General features: G+C 50.6%; 1 protein-coding gene across 1 annotated transcript; it reads left to right on the top strand.

Annotated features, from left to right (window-relative positions):
* Positions 1–9609: 9609 nt before the first annotated feature.
* On the top strand, positions 9610–13043 carry IRF2BPL (interferon regulatory factor 2 binding protein like). Its single transcript, XM_069735996.1, has one exon. It carries the CDS (start codon positions 9862–9864, stop codon positions 11941–11943), a length of 2082 nt encoding a protein of 693 aa, XP_069592097.1. The 5' UTR covers positions 9610–9861; the 3' UTR covers positions 11944–13043.
* The last annotated feature ends 2171 nt before the right edge of the window (positions 13044–15214 follow it).

The raw sequence follows: 15214 nt of genomic DNA, 5'->3' as shown, positions 1-15214 counted from the left end.
CCGAACCCTTACGAGAACCACCAGGGCGACCAGGATGAGCCCTATGAAAGGCGCGGACCAAATCATCAGCATGAACATCAGAGGCAACCACCCAAGAATTATCCTCCTGACCATAACCCTTCCACTTGACCAAATACTGGAGTTTCCGTCTGGAAACACGAGAATCCAAGATCTTCTCCACAACATACTCCAATTCTCCCTCCACCAGCACCGGAGCAGGAGGCTCAAGCGAAGGAACAACAGGTACCTCATACTTCCGCAACAACGACCGATGGAACACATTATGAATAGCAAACGATGCCGGGAGATCCAAACGAAACGACACAGGGTTAAGAATTTCCAAGATCCTATAGGGACCGATGAACCGAGGCTTGAACTTAGGAGAAGAGACCTTCATAGGAACAAAACGAGAAGACAACCACACCAAGTCCCCAACACGAAGTCGAGGACCCACGCGGCGACGGCGATTAGCAAACTGCTGAGCCTTCTCCTGGGACAACTTCAAATTGTCCACCACATGACTCCAAATCCGATGCAACCTATCCACCACCATGTCCACTCCAGGACAATCAGAAGGCTCCACCTGACCAGAGGAAAAACGAGGATGAAATCCCGAATTACAAAAGAAAGGAGAAACCAAGGTAGCAGAACTAGCCTGATTATTAAGGGCAAACTCGGCCAGCGGCAAAAAGGTAACCCAGTCATCCTGATCAGCAGAAACAAAACACCTCAAATAAGTTTCCAAGGTCTGATTAGTTCGTTCAGTCTGGCCATTCGTCTGAGGATGGAATGCAGACGAAAAGGACAAATCAATGCCCATCTTAGCACAGAACGTCCGCCAAAATCTAGACACAAACTGGGATCCCCTGTCAGAAACGATGTTCTCAGGAATCCCATGCAAACGAACCACGTTCTGAAAAAACAGAGGGACCAACTCAGAGGAGGAAGGTAACTTAGGCAAGGGTACCAGATGAACCATTTTAGAAAAGCGATCACACACAACCCAGATGACGGACATTTTTTGAGAGACAGGGAGATCCGAAATAAAGTCCATGGAAATGTGCGTCCAAGGCCTCTTCGGGATAGGCAAAGGTGACAACAATCCACTTGCCCGAGAACAGCAAGGCTTAGCCCGAGCACAAACCTCACAAGACTGCACAAAAGAACGCACATCCCTCGACAAGGAAGGCCACCAAAAAGACCTGGCCACCAAGTCTCTAGTACCAAATATTCCAGGATGACCTGCCAACGCAGAAGAATGGACCTCGGAGATGACTCTACTGGTCCAATTATCCGGAACAAACAGTCTCTCAGGCGGACAACGATCAGGTTTACCCGCCTGAAACTCCTGCAAAGCACGTCGCAAGTCTGGGGAGACAGCCGACAAAATCACCCCATCCCTAAGGATACCAGTGGGCTCAGAATTTCCAAGGGAGTCAGGCACAAAACTCCTAGAAAGAGCATCCGCCTTCACATTCTTTGAACCTGGCAGGTATGAAACCACAAAATTGAAACGAGAGAAAAACAGTGACCAACGAGCCTGTCTAGGATTCAGACGCCTGGCAGACTCAAGGTAAATCAAATTTTTGTGATCAGTCAAGACCACCACACGATGTCTAGCACCCTCTAGCCAATGACGCCACTCCTCAAATGCCCACTTCATGGCCAAAAGTTCCCGATTACCAACATCATAATTCCGCTCAGCCGGCGAAAACTTTCTAGAAAAAAACGCGCATGGCTTCATCACTGAGCCATCGGAGCTTCTCTGTGACAAAACCGCCCCCGCTCCAATCTCGGAAGCATCAACCTCAACCTGAAAAGGGAGCGAAACATCTGGCTGACACAACACAGGAGCAGAAGAAAACCGGCGCTTAAGTTCCTGAAAGGCCTCCACAGCCGCAGGAGACCAATTAGCAACATCAGCACCCTTCTTAGTCAAATCCGTCAAAGGCTTAACAACACTAGAAAAATTAGTTATAAAACGACGATAGAAATTAGCAAAGCCCAAGAACTTCTGTAGACTCTTAAGAGATGTAGGCTGCGTCCAGTCACAAATAGCCTGAACCTTGACGGGATCCATCTCAATAGTAGAAGGGGAAAAAATATACCCCAAGAAAGAAATCTTCTGGACTCCAAAGAGACACTTTGACCTTTTACAAACAAGGAATTGGCCCGCAGGACCTGAAACACCTTCCTGACCTGCTGAACATGAGACTCCCAGTCATCAGAAAAAAACAAAATATCATCCAAATACACAATCATAAATTTATCCAGATATTCACGGAAAATATCGTGCATAAAGGACTGGAAGACTGAAGGAGCATTAGAAAGTCCAAAAGGCATTACCAAATACTCAAAATGGCCCTCAGGCGTATTAAATGCGGTTTTCCACTCATCACCTTGCTTTATTCGTATAAGATTATACGCACCCCGAAGATCAATCTTAGTGAACCATTTAGCCCCCTTAATGCGAGCAAACAAATCAGTCAACAATGGCAAAGGATACTGATATTTTACAGTAATCTTATTCAAAAGACGATAATCTATACAAGGCCTCAAGGAACCATCTTTTTTGGCCACGAAAAAAAAACCTGCTCCCAAAGGGGACAAAGATGGACGGATATGTCCCTTTTCCAAGGACTCCTTAACATAACCCCGCATAGCAGTATGCTCTGGCACTGACAGATTGAACAAACGACCTTTAGGAAATTTACTGCCTGGAATTAAATCTATAGCACAATCGCAATCCCTGTGAGGAAGCGAACTGAGCTTAGGCTCCTCAAAAACATCCCGATAATCAGACAAAAACACAGGAACCTCAGAAGGAGTAGATGAAGCGATAGAAATCGGAGGTGCATCATCATGAACCCCCTGACAACCCCAGCTTAACACAGACATTGATTTCCAGTCAAGGACTGGATTATGAGTTTGTAACCATGGCAGACCAAGCACTAGGACATCATGTAAATTATTCAGTACCAGGAAGCGAATCACCTCCTGATGAACGGGAGTCATACGCATGGTCACTTGTGTCCAGTACTGAGGTTTATTCATAGCCAAAGGTGTAGAGTCAATTCCCTTCAAAGGAATAGGGACTTCCAGAGGCTCCAGACTAAACCCACAGCGATTGGCAAATGACCAATCCATAAGACTCAGGGCAGCGCCTGAATCCACATAGGCATCGACGGAGATGGATGATAATGAACAAATCAGAGTCACAGACAGAATGAACTTAGACTGTAAAGTACTAATGGCAACAGACTTATCAACCTTTTTTGTGCGTTTAGAGCATGCTGATATAACATGAGCTGAATCACCACAATAAAAGCACAACCCTTTTTTCCGCCTATAATTTTGCCGTTCACTTCTGGACTGAATTCTATCACATTGCATTATCTCAGGTGACGGTTCAGAAGACACCGCCAAATGATGCACAGGTTTGCGCTCCCGTAAACGCCGATCAATCTGAATAGCCATAGTCATAGACTCATTCAGACCAGTAGGCGCAGGGAACCCCACCATAACATCTTTAATGGCCTCAGAAAGGCCATCTCTGAACTTTGCAGCCAGGGCGCACTCATTCCACTGAGTAAGCACCGACCACATCCGAAATTTTTGACAATAAATTTCTGCTTCATCTTGCCCCTGAGAGAGGGCCAACAAAGCTTTTTCAGCCTGAATCTCTTGGTTAGGTTCCTCATAGAGCAAACCCAATGCCAGAAAAAACGCATCCACATTAAGCAACGCAGGATCCCCTGGTGCCAATGCAAATGCCCAATTCTGAGGGTCACCCCGCAGGAAAGATATAATAATCTTGACTTGCTGAGCAGGGTCTCCAGAGGAGCGAGATTTCAAAGAAAGAAACAACTTGCAATTGTTCCTAAAATTCAGAAAACGAGATCTATCTCCAGAAAAAAACTCTGGGACAGGAATTCTAGGTTCAGACATAGGAGCATGTACAACAAAATCCTGTATATTTTGAACCTTAGCGGCAAGATTATTCAGGCTGGAAGCCAAACTCTGGACGTCCATGATAAACAGCTGAGATCAGAGCCATTCAAAGATTAAGAGGAGGAGGAAGTAGCCAGGCTGCAATAAGGCTAGGAAGCAAACTCTGAGGGAAAGGAAAAAAAAAAAAAAAAAAAAAAAACCAACTTCCTCAGACTACTTATCCTCCTACTTCAGCCAATACAATTAACACTTTGTGGGCCGGTTATACTGTCATGATCCCAATGGCAGGGGATCACAAAAGGACAAGCACAGATACAAACAAGCTCTAGGGCGATGGAACCTGAGCTGACCGCGACCCTGAACCTAACACACAAATAAAAGTAGCCGGGGAACGTGCCTACGATGATCCTAGACGTCTCGCTCCAGCCGAAGATCTAACTTCCCCTATTAGAAGAAACACAGACCTCTCTTGCCTCCAGAGAAACACCCCACAGAAATAGCAGCCCCCCACATATAATGACGGTGAAATGAGAGGAAAGCACATACGTAGTATGAAAACAGTTTCAGCAAAATGAGGCCCGCTAAAGCTAGATAGCAGAGGATACAAAAGTGAACTGCGCGGTCAGCGAAAAACCCTTCAAAAAACCATCCTGAAATTACTTGAACTCATGTGCCAACTCATGGTACATGAAGAGCAATTTCAGCCCACTAGAGCAACCAGCAGCAAAGAATCACATATCTGCAGGCTGGACTAAAAACCAAATTAAGCAAAACACAAAACAGGAAAATCCAAACTTAGCTTGTCCAGAAGGTTCTAGGAGCAGGGAGCAGAGGTATCAAGACACACTGGATACATTGATAACCGGCGAGGAAATGCCAGCAAAGCCAGGTTAAATAGGAAACTCCCATATCCTGATGGAACAGGTGGAACCCAGAGACCCAGGAAAGACAAGTCACCCAGTACCATCAGTAACCACCAGAGGGAGCCCAAAAACAGAACTCACAACAGGTCTCCAAGATAACATAGAGGCATTCACTGGGGGAGTGAGCACCAGCGCAGGCTGACCACACTCCCAGAATCCTCTGCTGGACAATTGCAAAACAAAAAACCTGACTTGTAAGAATGGTAACATTCAACTTGTGTCCAATGCCAGCCCCTTCCTGACTATACACACACACACACACACACACACACCCTCCTGACTACACACACTGAATCCCACCGTCCTAACTACACATGGAGCCCCTCCGTCTACATCAGGATCAGGATTAGAGATGGGTCACACTCAGTGCCATCAGGGCATTACTGCCCTGACTGGCGTATGGGGCCCGATCAGCAGAGGGGGCCTGCATAGGGCACTGTCTCTTCTGATTGGGCTCCAGCGGCAGGCTTCTGCCAGTGCAGTAATTGAACCTGCGTCCAAGACGCAGTTACTCTATTGCCGTGCGAACCCGCACGGCAATAGTTAAAGCCGGCAGCCAATTGGAGGCTGGCAGCTGACGTTAGCGCGCATGTCGCCGACGTATGACGTAATTGTCATTCGCCGGTAAGTGCGCGCTTGAAATGCCTGGAGGGAACTTCACTGCAGGAGTGCGACAAGGTAAGAAGAAAGTTTTTTTTATTTTTTTTTTAATTGAAAGCGGCCAGGGGCAGGATTGGAGACGCTGGTGCAGGATGGAGACACTGGGGCAGAAAGGAGACAGGGGGGCAGAATGTAGACACGGTGCAGGATGGGAGACACAGGGGCAGGATGGGAGACATGTGGGCAGGATGGGAGACACGGGGCAGAATGGAGACATGGGGCAGAATGGAGACAAGGGGCAGGATGGGAGACACGGGGGGCAGAACGGAGACTTGGGGCAGAATGGGAGACACGGGGGCAAGAAGGGAGATACGGAGGCAGAATGCAGACACGGGGCAGGATGGGAGACATGGGGGCAGGATGGGAGACACGGGGGCAGAATGGGAGACATGGGGGCAGGATGAGAGACATGGGGGCAGAATGGAGACACGGGGCAGAATGGAGACAAGGGGCAGAATGGAGATATGGGGCAGGATGGGAGACACGGGAGCAGGATGGAGACATGGGGCAGAATGGGAGACACGGGGCAGGATGGAGATAGGGCAGAATGAGAGACACGTGGGCAGGATGGGAGACACGGGGGCAGAAGGGAGACACGGGGCAAGATGGAAACACGGAGGCAGGATGGGAGACATGAGGGCAGGATGGGAGACACGGAGCAGAATGGAGACACGGGGCAGAATGGAGACAAGGGGCAGAATGGAGATATGGGGCAGAATGGAGACATAGGGCAGAATGGGAGACACAGAGGCAGGATGGAGACATAGGGCAGAATGGGAGACATGGGGGCAGAATGGAGACACGGGGCAAGATGGAGACACGGAGGCAGGATGGGAGACAAGGGGCAGAATGTTGACAAGGGACAGAATGTAGACAAGGGGCAGAATGGAGACAAGGAGCAGGAAGTAAGACACGGGGACAAAATGGAGACAGGGGGAAGGATGGGCGACACGGGGAAGAATGTAGACAAGGGGCAGGATGGGAGACACGGGAACAGGATGGAGACGGGGCAGGATGGAGACATAGTGCAGGTTGGAGACGGTGCAGGATCATGGGGCAGGATCAAGACAGATGAGGCAGGATCATAGGGCAGGATGGAGACATAGTGCAGGATCATGGGGCAGGATAGAGACAGATGGTGCAGGATGGAGACACATGGGGCAGGATGGAGACAGATGGGGCAGGATCACAATTGTACAATGTCACCAGTGATCACTGTATTACCTTAACACTATATACAGAGCTCCTGTGTATAATGTCACCGGTAATCACTGTATTAGGCTACTTTCACACTTGCGTCGTTTGGCGTACGTCGCAATGTGTAGTTTTGGTGAAAAAACGCATCCTGCAAATGTGCCCGCAGGATGCCGTTTTTCTCCATAGACTTGTATTACAGACGCATTGCGACGTATGGCCACACGTCGCATCCGTCGTGCAACGCATGCGTCGTGTTTTTGGCGGACACGATGCACAAAAAAACCTCCAATGTAATTTTTTTTGTGCATCGTGTCCGCCATTTTCGACCGCGCATGCGCAGCCCAAACTCCGCCCCCTCCTCCCCGCTCATCGCAATGGGCAGCGGATGCGTTGTAAAACTGCATCCGCTGCCCACATTGTGCTACATTTAACACACTGTCCGTTGGTACGTCGGGCCGACGGTTTGCGATGGCCCCGTACCGACGCAAGTGTGAAAATAGCCTTACCTATACACAGACACTGCATACTAAGTACAGATCTCCTGTGTATAAATAGCACTTATGGTTTTATTAGTATTGTTTTTTTATTACTGATCAGTATTTTAGTATTCAGTCACTATGTGGTGGTAATGTTGTCCGGCCATGGTGTGGCTGTATTTGTTCCTAGTATGTGCTATTATTTGGTCACTATGTGGTGGTAATATTTGGTCTGGTCATAGTGTGGTGGTATTTGTTCCTTGTATGTGGTATTATTGGTCATCATATGGTGGTAATATGTGGTCTGGACATGGTGCGGTGGTATTTGTCCCTTGTATGTGATATTATTCGGTCACTGTGGTGGTAATATGTGGTCTGGACATGGTGTGGTAGTATTTGTTCCTTGTATGTAGTATTATAGGTCACTATGTGGTGGTAATATGGTGTCTGGTCATGGTGCGGTGGTACTTGTCCTCTGTATGTGATATTATTGGTCATTTAAAAATATGAAAACTAAATAAAAATATACATACATTTTATTGTATATTTTAACAAATGTTTAATATTATTATTCATTTATATAGCACCATTGATTCCATGGTGCTCTACATGAGAACGGGTTACATACAAATTACAGATATCACTTACAGTAAGCAAACTAACAATGACAGACTGATACAGAGGGGCGAGGACCCTGCCCTTGCGGGATTATATTCTGCAGGATGGTGGCGATGGAGACAATAGGTTGAGGGTTGCAGCAGCTCCGGTGTTGGTGAGGCGGTAGCTTCGGTAGTGGTGAGGAGGCAGCAAGGTCAGTGCAGGCTGTAGGCTTTCCTGAAGAGGTGGGTTTTCAGGTTCCGTCTGAAGGATCCGAATGTGGTTGATAGTCGGACATGTTGGGGCAAAGAATTCCAGAGGATGGGGGATATTCTGGAGAAGTCCTGGAGGCGGTTGGATGAGGAGCGAATAAGTGTGGAGGAGAGAAAGAGGTCTTGGGAGGACCGGAGATTACGTGAGGGAAAATATCGGGAGATTAGTTCAGAGATATATGGAGGAGACAGGTTATGGTTGGCTTTGTAGGTCAGTATTAGTAATTTGAACTGGATACGCTGAGGGGAATGGAAGCCAGTGAAGAGATTTGCAGAGGAATAGTGAGGAGAGAGGAATTAGTCGGGCAGCAGAGTTAAAGGGATACTGTCACCTGAATTTGGAGGGAACAATCTTCAGCCATGGAGGCGGGGTTTTTGATTCACCCTTTCCTTACCCGCTAGCTGCATGCTGGCTGCAATATTGGATTGAAGTTCATTCTCTGTCCTCCGTAGTACACGCCTGCACAAGGCAAGATTACCTTGTGCAGGCATGTACTATGGAGGACAGAGAATGAACTTCAATCAAATATTGCAGCCAGCATGCAGCCAGCGGGTAAGGAAAGGGTGAATCAAAAACCCCAAAACCCCGCCTCCATGGCTGAAGATTGTTCCCTCCAAATTCAGGTGACAGTGTCCCTTTAAGGATGGACTGGAGAGCTGCAAGGGTGTTACCAGGGAGACCAATAGGTTAGAGTAGAGCTAAGCCAAGAGTCTACCTTGTATTGGTGGCACTGCAGCTTACAAAATCTTTTGACTGTGGAGTGTGGACAGTTCCAGGGGTGGAGGCGGAGCTGGGGTGGAGCCTTGGCGGAGTCTCAGGCTAAGTTCACACTTGCGGATTCCACTGCGGATTTTTCCGCAGCAGAATTCCAAAATCCGCAGTGAAAACCTGTTGCGGTTTTTACTGCGGATTTATCGCGATTTTTTCTGCGGATTTTCATCTGCAGTTCCCTACTGGAGCAGGTGAAAATCCGCAGAAAAGAAGTGACATGCTGCGGAATGTAATCCGCTGCGTTTCCGCACGTTTTTTTCCTGCAGCATGTGCACAGCGTTTTTTGTTTCCCATAGGTTTACATTGTACTGTAAACTCATGGGACGCAGCAGACAAATCCGCTGCGGATCCGCAGCAAAATCCGCAAAGTGTGAAGATAGCCTCAAGGGGGCCCCGAAAATGTTGCCAGTATGGGGCCCCCAAATTCCTAATGGCAGCCCTGATCACACTAACGTCATGTGAGGCTAGCGGCCCTAACTGCACAGTACACAGGCACGGTATATGGAGGTCTCCGCACAGAGAGAGCTGCGAGTCTAGGACTTCTAGTGTTAGTAAAGCCAGCCATGTGTGTCACGTGTTGTGCCTCGTTACGTGTGCTCAGGGCCGCAGACGGGGCGGGCAGTGCCAATACGCATGCGCCGGATAATTCCAGCGACGCCACGGCTTGTTTGTGAAGGCGGTGACGTCACGGCCAGGTGGCATTCCTCGGCTGGAGGGGGCGCGGCGTCATCACGGAGATCGACACGTACGCATGCGCGGAAAAGCAGCCCTGCCTGATCGAACCTGCGCGACCCCGAGATTGCGCGCTCCAGGCGGGCTGCGGCTTGCAGAGAAGCAAAGGAGAGACGGAGGCAGAGCACGGCGGTCGCGGAGCGGAGCAGACAGCCAGCCGGAGCCGCCGCCACCTCACAGCCATCCCGACTCACGGTCAGCCCTTCACACGGCCAGAGGGAGGCAGGCAGCGCCCCCTGCATGCAGGGCCCCTCTCAGCGACTGACCCCTCCCTGCGCAGCATGTCAGCCGCACAGGTGTCCTCGTCACGTCGGCAGTCCTGCTACCTGTGTGACCTGCCGCGAATGCCATGGGCCATGATCTGGGACTTCACCGAGCCGGTGTGCCGTGGCTGCGTCAACTACGAGGGTGCTGACCGCATAGAGTTCGTCATCGACACCGCACGCCAGCTGAAACGCAGCCATGGCTTCCAAGATGGACGCTCTCCGGGGCCACAAGGGCCCGGATCTGGAGGAGCAGCCAAGCAGCACCCGGCCGTACAGGCAGCGCTGACCGCCAAAGACACGGCGCAGCTCAATCACCTGGATGGGGCCTCCAAGGCGGCTTCCGGGCTGGACCGCTACGGCCTGGCCACTGACCGCAGTCGCTTTGAGTACACTCTGGCCACTGCCGGACGTCTTCCCAATGGCCTTAATGGGTTCCCTAAACCGGGAGAGGACGGGCCTCCGGAGCTAAACCGTCAGAGCCCCAACTCACGAGGCCGCACGGGCCATGGATTAATCCCACAACTGGGGCCTGGACAGCTCAGTGTGCCCCCAAATCTGCTTCCACAGACCTTGCTGAATGGCCCGCCGTCTGCCTCATCTGGGGCCCCACATGTTCTCGGCAGGGGCCCCACTGGCTCCAGTGGCCTTAATGTCCCACCTCCTCCTACAGCAACGTCTTCAGGTGACCCCAAGCGCCCTGGCTCCGTGTCCAGCACTGACCAAGAGCGGGAGCTGAAAGAGAAGCAGCGTAACAGCGAGGCGCTATCCGAGCTGACGGAGAGTCTGCGGAGCCGAACCGAAGAGTGGGCCGGGAAGCCCAAGGCCGTGCGGGACACCCTGCTCACCCTCTCCGCCTGCACACCTTTTGACGTTCGCTTCAAGAAAGACCACTCCTTGTTGGGACGAGTCTTTGCGTTTGATGCTACATCCAAGCCGGGCCTCCTGGACTATGAGTTGAAGCTGTTTGTGGAGTACCCCAGTGGATCGCTCAACGTCTTCAGCTCGGCCTCTGGGGTGGCCAAACAGATGTACCAGGACTGCATGAAAGACTTTGGCCGTGGCCTTTCTTCTGGTTTTAAGTACCTGGAGTATGAGAGGAAGCATGGCTCTGGGGACTGGCGTCTGCTTGGAGACTTGCTGCCCGAGTCTGTGCGCTTTTTTAAAGAAATGGTAGGAGCCGACATGCTGCCACAACCTTATCTTGACCCTGGCTGCCCCATGCTACCAAGTGCACTAGTGAACTTGCCCCGAGCCCTGGCCGCAGCTGCTGCAGCAGCATCCTCCTCTGGGGCCAGCAGTCAGGTTAGAGGTGGAGTAAGGAAGAGGAAGGCCTCCCCTGAACCAGATTCTGCTGATGGACAGGTGTGGATTGGTCAGTCAGATGCTTTAAAACTAGGCCTATCGACTGCTGGGGGCACTCCATCCTCATCAACTTCAGCAGGCTCCTATAGCGGTCCTGCCCCACCACCTCCACCTCCGCCCCTTGGTCCTGGACACCCACAAAGAACCACCCCACCTGAGAGTGCCCCACCAAATGGCCCATCACCAATGGCAGCACTGCAGTCGGTAACAGACACTTTGGGTACTGCTCATTCTCCAAAGGATGGTCAAGTGGGTGGAGGGCCTCCAGTGCACTCCACCACCTCATCAGCTCGCAGGAATAGCAGCAGCCCAGTGTCGCCTGCATCGGTGCCTGGAGCAAGACGACTGAATTCTCGAAATGGTGCGGGCTCAGGAGAACTCAACCTTCCAGTGGCTCCTGCAGGTGGAGCACCTCACCCAGGAATGGACCAAGTGCACCCCCAGAACATTCCCGACTCGCCCATGGCCAATAGTGGCCCTCTGTGCTGCACCATCTGCCATGAACGTCTGGAGGATACACACTTTGTCCAATGCCCATCTGTACCCAGCCACAAATTCTGCTTCCCCTGCTCACGAGAAAGCATCAAGGCCCAGGGAGCAACTGGTGAGGTCTACTGTCCTAGTGGAGAGAAATGCCCTTTGGTGGGATCCAATGTTCCTTGGGCTTTCATGCAGGGGGAAATTGCCACAATTCTTGCAGGAGATGTAAAGGTGAAAAAGGAGAGAGACCCATAGTACCCATGGATAACAAGTGACCCATGTTTGATCAAATCCGCGTCCCCCCCACCTGTAACTTGCAGAGGAAGGACAGCCGTCTGGTGGTGGAGGCTCTGGGGTCCGGAACCTTGTACATTTTACATCCTGTTCATGTGATCCCATTGTGCCCTGGACCCCGCCGTACACATGAGCCCATGATTCTCTAATGTAAGCAGTCAATCAACAGGTCTGGGAGCCATTTTGGGGATTGGAGCTGTGATATTGGACTGTTCTTATTTTTCACCTTTTTGCGGATAATTTGCTTAGAGATTATCCAGACTGAAAATCTCCCTGCCCAGGGGAGGACTTGGATTATGGAGCACACGTAAGTCTCCAGGCAGAATGGAGCTGTACAGAGCTTTGCAGACCCCCGTGACTGTCGGCTGCGGCCATAGACACTTAGTCTTATGTACAGATCTTATTTTGTGGTGTTTTGGGGAGACACTTGTTATGTACAGTCCATGTGGCGGGGCACGGATCATGTGTGGGGTGTTGTGGGATATTCTTATTTTCCCCTTTTTGTCTTTTTACAGCTTTTGTGGCGAGTGTGTCTAGGTAATGGTTCTAGCACTTAGCCATGCTGCTGGTGTAACTTCTTGTTCATGTTCGCACTTGTCCCGGGGTGGGAGGGAGCTGTAGACCCTGATCCAGAAAGTATATATATATATATATATATATGTAGTACACAGCTGTGCCCCTTTCAGAGGGTGCGGACGCATCATCACTAACCCCCCCACCCTTTATGATTTTTCCTTCTGATATGATGGGAGGGTGTATAATCCGGTGTAATTATCGGTTGGCTCTACACAATGCAATTTTAATTGGTTTAACCCGTGAAGTGCTGGCAGTAGTTGCTGTCTCCAGGCCAGTAAAGGGTTACATATTTCTTTATATAGATGATATAAATATATATATTTTTTTTCTTTTTGCACGGATGCTTTCAAGCAGTAGAGCGAGTTGCCGTCTGTCCATTTTAGGGTGGGAGAAGTTTCCTTTGTCCAGAATACATTTCTGTAGTACACAGACCACTGTTATGTGCCTTGGAGCTGATGACATTGTAATAAATCTGATTCATATTATTGCTTTTGGAGCAGTTGCTATTTTTCTTCAGCCTCCGGCGTGGTGTGTTGTCTGAATGTGTTGGGGCCCTAGCCAGTATATACAGACTGCTTTACAGCACCAGTGCATGAATTATACTGGGACCACTGATCCTGGGAGGCTTATACTGGGGTGTTGCTGGCCTTGTGTTGAGGCCTAGAGCCGGTAAGAGTGCCTGCAGTTTAGTGAGCATGGCGGTTGAGGCCTGTGGGCATGGCGGCTGTTGTTCGGTATTAGAGTGAGGCTGCAGATGCTGACACAGCATTTCCTGCTAGCTCCAGTGACGCTCATGTGCCCTAGTGCAAGCTCTGCGCCTTACGGAGCGTCAGCTCTTCCGTCACAGGCCGGTCTGTGTATTTGTAGCCGTGACATAATACGAAGGATGAATTATGAATTCTGCGTGTGCAGATCTGTTCCCAGGAAGGTAACAACATTGACTCATCGATGGGGGAGGGGCGCTGGCGGATGAGTAATGGCTTTCAGGAAGGGGGGGGGAGGGATCAGAGAAGTGGAGTAATAAACAGTCACCCTGGAAATGAGGGATGTTCCCTCGATGTGGGTGTAATGCATAGACAATGAGTATTGCTGCAGGCACACGGTGTGTAATGAAAATGTAGGATCTGGTGTAGGGGTACACGTTGTGTAATGAGGATGTACGATCCGGTGTAGGGGGCGCACGGAGTGTAATGAGGATGTACGATCCGATGTAGGGGTACACGGTGTGTAATGAGGATGTACAATCTGGTGTAGAGGGGTGCACGGAGTGTAATGAGGACGTACGATCCGCTGTAGGGGTGCACGGTGTGTAATGAGGATGTACGATCCGATGTAGGAGGGCGCACGGAGTGTAATGAGGATGTACGATCTGGTGTAGGGGTGCACGGAGTGTAATGAGGACGTACGATCCGCTGTAGGAGTGTATGGTGTGTAATGAGGATGTACGATCCGATGTAGGAGGGCGCACGGAGTGTAATGAGGATGTACGATCTGGTGTAGGGGTGCACGGAGTGTAATGAGGATGTACGATCCGGTGTAGGGGTGCACGGTGTGTAATGAGGATGTACGATCCGCTGTAGGGGTGCACGGTGTGTAATGAGGATGTGCGATCCGGTGTAGGGGGCACACGGTGTGTAATGAGGATGTACGATCCGATGTAGGGGTACACTGTGTAATGAGGATGTACGATCCGATGTAGGAGGGCGCACGGAGTGTAATGAGGATGTACGATCCGGTGTAGGGGTGCACGGAGTGTAATGAGGATGTACGATCCGGTGTAGGGGTGCACGGTGTGTAATGAGGATGTACGATCTGGTGTAGGGGTACACGGTGTGTAATGAGGATGTACGATCTGGTGTAGAGGTGTGCACGGAGTGTAATGAAGATGTACGATCCGCTGTAGGGGTGCACGGTGTGTAATGAGGATGTACGATCCGGTGTAGGGGGCACACGGAGTGTAATGAGGATGTACGATCCGGTGTAGGGGTGCACGGTGTGTAATGAGGATGTTCGATCCGATGTAGGGTTACACGGTGTGTAATGAGGATGTACGATCTGGTGTAGAGGGGTGCACGGAGTGTAATGAGGGTGTACGATCCGGTGTAGGGGTGCACGGAGTGTAATGAGGATGTACGATCCGGTGTAGGGGTGCACGGAGTGTAATGAGGATGTACGATCCGGTGTAGGGGTGCACGGTGTGTAATGAGGATGTACGATCCGATGTAGGGGTACACGGTGTGTAATGAGGATGTACGATCTGGTGTAGAGGGGTGCACGGAGTGTAATGAGGATGTACGATCCGGTGTAGGGGTGCACGGAGTGTAATGAGGATGTACGATCCGGTGTAGGGGTGCACGGAGTGTAATGAGGATGTACGATCCGGGGTAGAGGTGCACGGTGTGTAATGAGGATGTACGATCTGGTGTAGAGGGGTGCACGGAGTGTAATGAGGATGTACGATCCGGTGTAGGGGTGCACGGAGTGTAATGAGGATGTACGATCCGGTGTAGGGGTGCACGGTGTGTAATGAGGATGTACGATCCGGTGTAGGGGGCGCACAGAGTGTAATGAGGATGTACGATCCGATGTAGGGGTACACGGTGTGTAATGAGGATGTACGATCTGGTGTAGAGGGGTGCACGGAGTGTAATGAGGA

The sequence above is a fragment of the Ranitomeya imitator genome, chromosome 1, assembly GCF_032444005.1.
Source record: "Ranitomeya imitator isolate aRanImi1 chromosome 1, aRanImi1.pri, whole genome shotgun sequence".
Taxonomy (NCBI): domain Eukaryota; kingdom Metazoa; phylum Chordata; class Amphibia; order Anura; family Dendrobatidae; genus Ranitomeya; species Ranitomeya imitator.
Note: the sequence above shows the minus strand (reverse complement) of the source record. Positions and strands in the feature narration are given on the sequence as shown.

Coding starts and splice junctions, on each gene's coding strand:
- IRF2BPL (XM_069735996.1), top strand. CDS start 9,862: ATGTCAGCCGCACAGGTGTCCTCGTCACGTCGGCAGTCCTGCTACCTG.